Genomic DNA, 4,102 nt, shown 5'->3' on the forward strand with positions numbered 1-4,102 from the left:
GGAATGTGTGAGGGGATCCACACTGTGCATAGATGAGCTGGCATGGTTGGCAAAGGCTATTTGGTCACCAGCCCTGGCCCAGTGGTGAGGAACCCCAGAATGAGCTCCCAGACAAGGAGGCTGTGGTGCTCTCTGACAGGTGTCAGGGAGCTGAGATGTGTAAGGCAAGGGGGCTTCCCAGGCCCAGCTGGCTCAGCAAGGGAGGAAGGTGCAGGCATGGGTGCTCCGGGCCTTGTTGGATATGTCCGTGTTTAAATAATTGTGTGTGTGTTTGCTTATTAAAGTCATACATGTTAATTGTAGAAAATTTAGAGGATCAAGGAAACCAAAAATATAATCACAGTTATACTGAAAACCAAGGTGGAGATGGTTAAATGGTGGTATGAAGACATTTCTTCTCCTTTCAAAATCACTCCAAAAGCGAAGAAAAAACAAATGCTCTGTCACTCTTTTCAATAAAACTAGGACATATCTGTAATTCCAAATCATACTACATGAAGACAGAAAGTAGATGGAGGAACAGCATTCATTTGGTGGAGTAAATGTGGGTCAAACCTAAGCACCCAAGTGGTCTCAGGAAGAATCAGAAATTGGAGGAACCAGATATGAGGAAGATGGGGTTAAGGCTGGGGATGAAGAGAGGGGTTAGTTGAAAATTGTGTGTAAGCTTCAGCTAGACCTTCAAGTTGTTGTCACTCTCCACCCCTACAGCTTGGTCACCACTCTTCTGTCTCCACAGGGGACAGTAGGTATGTTACCCTGAGACAGAAACAGAGGCTCTGGACATGGGGATACAGACATAGAGTGGGTGAGTGGTGAGGGCTGTTTGGATAATGGGGGTGGGGGTAAGGGACAGACTATGAGTATCAGTGAGATTTAGCTATTGTCTTTTCCAGCTAACTCTAAGACTTTGGCAGCCCGGCCTCTCCTCTTCCTTCTCCAGCAGGAGATTGGAAAATGGTTCTTTGAAGAATTCTTTGAGTAAACAAACCAACTGGCAGATTCCAAAATAAGACAGCTGGTCTTCCGTGCAGTGGTCCCACAACCAAGTACCCTCATTTACAAGAAGTGCCCTTGTAAGTTGTCAGTGCATTACTCTCAAATGTGGATGGGCAATAAGGATCTCAGACATGAGAGGAAAAGGTCCAACATGAAAGAGACCAAAATAAATAAGCAGGTAAACAGGAATTCAATGAAAATAGACAATATAGATAGAACACGTCAAAGCCACCATAATTCTTCAGAAATAAGTGAAGATACAACATTCATGAAATAGAAATAGGGTGCATTAAAAAAGGACAAATTAAAGCTCATAGAAATTAGAAAAGATGACAACAGAAAAAAAAATTTTGTAAAAATTTAAAGATTAAGGAAACGTTTAAAGATAAAGGAAACTTCCCAGATAGTTGAACAAAAAGACAGATGAAAAATGAGGGAAAGATAAGAAAAGTAGAGGTTCAATCCGGTAGGTCTAACAGTTCATGAAAAGCTCAGAGGAGGAAATTATCAAAGAAAGAGTACAGAAAATTTACCCGAACCAAAGCATGAGGTCTTCAGAGAAAATCCACTACCTAGCACCATGAATGAAACAGATCTACCCTGAGGCGTACAAACATGACCTTTCAAATCACCAGGCTTAGAGAAGATTCCAACAATAGACAAAAAAGATTAGGAATGTGCATGGTATAAAGCCTCTTACTAACAAAATTACGCAGTGGAAATTGTCCTAAAAAATTCTAGAGTAAAAATGATGTTTAGTTGTGAATTCTATACCCAGCCAAACTATGAGTCATATGAGAGTAGAATAAAGCATTTTCAGACATGCAGAATCTCAAAAAACATCTCTCACATATGCCCATGTTTCACTAAAACTAAGAAAGTGTGGATCCAAGGGAAAGGGAATCTAACACAGGAAGGGGTGAGAAAAGGTATCAGGCTGATAGCCCAGCAACAAGCCTGGAGAGCAGCTAATCAGACCAGTCTTGGAGGATGGCATGCACCCAGCAGGGTCCAGGAGAAAATGGTGCTGATAGAGTTTGGGGCAGGTTTGTATGAAAAGCTGTATGAAGATTTATTTTACAAAACTGTTGCATGGTGGGGTGGGGGTGTGTGTGAAAAGACTTACATTTGCATTCAATAAAAACTAAGTAAAAAAAGCCTTTTTTTTTTGTTCTTGTTGCATTATTTATTTAAATTTTTTTTGTAAAATTAAACAGGTACAGAAAAACCATGAAAGACAAAAGTAGAGCTTAAAAGAATATAGGGCAGACACCTTTGTAATGATCACCCAGGTAGAAATGGAGAGTGACAACCACCCTAGAACCTCTTTTTTTTGTCCAATCCCTGTCACATCCCCCTGCCTCCAAAAATGAGATAATTATTAGCACCAGGAAAAACAAAGGAGTGTAGGAAAGGAAATGTAGTCATTGTTTACCACTTGGTTCAACCATGAGCATATTTATTTAATTGTAGTAGTTGAAACACTGTAGATGGGGCCCCAGTCACTGAGCCGCCGCCGAGGACTCAGCAACCTCCCCCTCGAGCCCCCTCGCTTCCCGACGCTCCGTCCCCCCCGCCCGCCTTCTCCCGCCGCCCACTGAGGAAAAGGAATCGTATCGTATGTCCGCTATCCAGAACCTCCACTCTTTCGACCCCTTTGCTGATGCAAGTAAGGGTGATGACCTGCTTCCTGCTGGCACTGAGGATTATATCCATATAAGAATTCAACAGAGAAACGGCAGGAAGACCCTTACTACTGTCCAAGGGATCGCTGATGATTACGATAAAAAGAAACTAGTGAAGGCGTTTAAGAAGGTAGGTTCTCATTGGGCTTATAGGAAAAATCACACTTAATTTGTCCACGAGGGGGTGGGAACTTTGTCATATTATTTCCCAAAAGGGATTGTTAAATGTGTTATCACTGCTGTTTGGCCTCATTTGTTTTGCTTCCTTTGTGTTTGCAGAAGTTTGCCTGCAATGGTACTGTAATTGAGCATCCAGAATATGGAGAAGTAATTCAGCTACAGGGTGACCAGCGCAAGAACATATGCCAGTTCCTCGTAGAGGTGAGTTCGTGCCTCTTCACTGTCAAATCTCATGTCCTGCCTAGTCTGTTCAGTTTATGCCGGGGACGTGGAAGCTTGTTTTGTAATGCTAAGCAAAACAGTAGTTGAGTTTTGAAGTACATAAACAAGTCGAATTGTTTCTAAATACAGAAGACTTTTGTCTACATTAAATTTAATGTTTGTGTGGCTCTACTTCACAGGTGCAAATATAAATTTCACACAGATATACTAAAATAATGTGTATGCTGGGTTGTTCCTGTATTTGTAAGACCATGAGGTAAAAAAAAATCGTGAATTTACTAAATACTAAAATCTTGTTATATCATTGGTTCTTGATATAATTGAAGATATTTCAGATATCATATCCTTAGTCTCACACATTCTAAATCAGAATTTCAGAAAGCACAAGATGTTCAAAAAGGTAGTTCTTACAACTGAATACGTTCAGTTGAGTCATTATACTCATTGGATTGCACCTTGGCTATTGAGTTTTTCTTGCCCAGTACAGTAGCAGGAAGACAGGTTTGTTACCATCAGAGATGGAGACTTTATCCCTGATCTCTCTTTAAAACTTTGTCCTTTTTTGTTTGCAGATTGGACTGGCTAAGGACGATCAGCTGAAGGTTCATGGGTTTTAAATGCTTGTGGCTCACTGAAGCTTAAGTGAGGATTTCCTTGCAATGAGTAGAATTTCCCTTCTGTCCCTTGTCACAAGTTTAAAAACCTCACAGCTTGTATAATGTAACCATTTGGGGTCCACTATTAACTTGGACTAGTGTAACTCCTTCATGCAATAAACTGAAAAGAGCCAAAAAAAAAAAAAAGAAACACTGTAGATGGACTTAATCATAACTTTGTAATATATATACACAATTTTTTATCATGGGGGTGACACCGCCAGAGGGACAAACCTCTGAGTTTTGGTGGCAACTGAATGTTGAGGTGAATTTTGGGAGAGAAAGGAATAAAATCCTCTTTTAAATAACTTCTTTTCTGATTATAACTGTGGTACATGTTCATTAAAGAAATTTTGGAAA

At 40.4% G+C, this 4,102-nt stretch overlaps 1 protein-coding gene across 1 annotated transcript; it reads left to right on the forward strand.

Annotated features, from left to right (window-relative positions):
• Positions 1 to 2,607: 2,607 nt before the first annotated feature.
• LOC103600816 (eukaryotic translation initiation factor 1) lies at positions 2,608 to 3,889 on the forward strand. The gene is made up of 3 exons (XM_008585152.1): positions 2,608 to 2,814; positions 2,964 to 3,065; positions 3,659 to 3,889. Exons 1-3 carry the CDS (start codon positions 2,620 to 2,622, stop codon positions 3,701 to 3,703), a joined length of 342 nt encoding a protein of 113 aa, XP_008583374.1. The 5' UTR covers positions 2,608 to 2,619; the 3' UTR covers positions 3,704 to 3,889.
• Positions 3,890 to 4,102: the final 213 nt, after the last annotated feature.

This window comes from Galeopterus variegatus, unplaced genomic scaffold (assembly GCF_000696425.1).
Source record: "Galeopterus variegatus unplaced genomic scaffold, G_variegatus-3.0.2 Scaffold3473, whole genome shotgun sequence".
NCBI classification, from domain to species: Eukaryota; Metazoa; Chordata; class Mammalia; order Dermoptera; family Cynocephalidae; genus Galeopterus; species Galeopterus variegatus.

Bases quoted from the DNA above. Each gene is read 5' to 3' on its own strand.
- LOC103600816 (XM_008585152.1), top strand. From the start codon at position 2,620: ATGTCCGCTATCCAGAACCTCCACTCTTTCGACCCCTTTGCTGATGCA. The intron at 2,815-2,963 runs GTAGGTTCTCAT...TTGTGTTTGCAG, and splicing joins TAGTGAAGGCGTTTAAGAAG to AAGTTTGCCTGCAATGGTAC. The intron at 3,066-3,658 runs GTGAGTTCGTGC...TTTTGTTTGCAG, and splicing joins TATGCCAGTTCCTCGTAGAG to ATTGGACTGGCTAAGGACGA.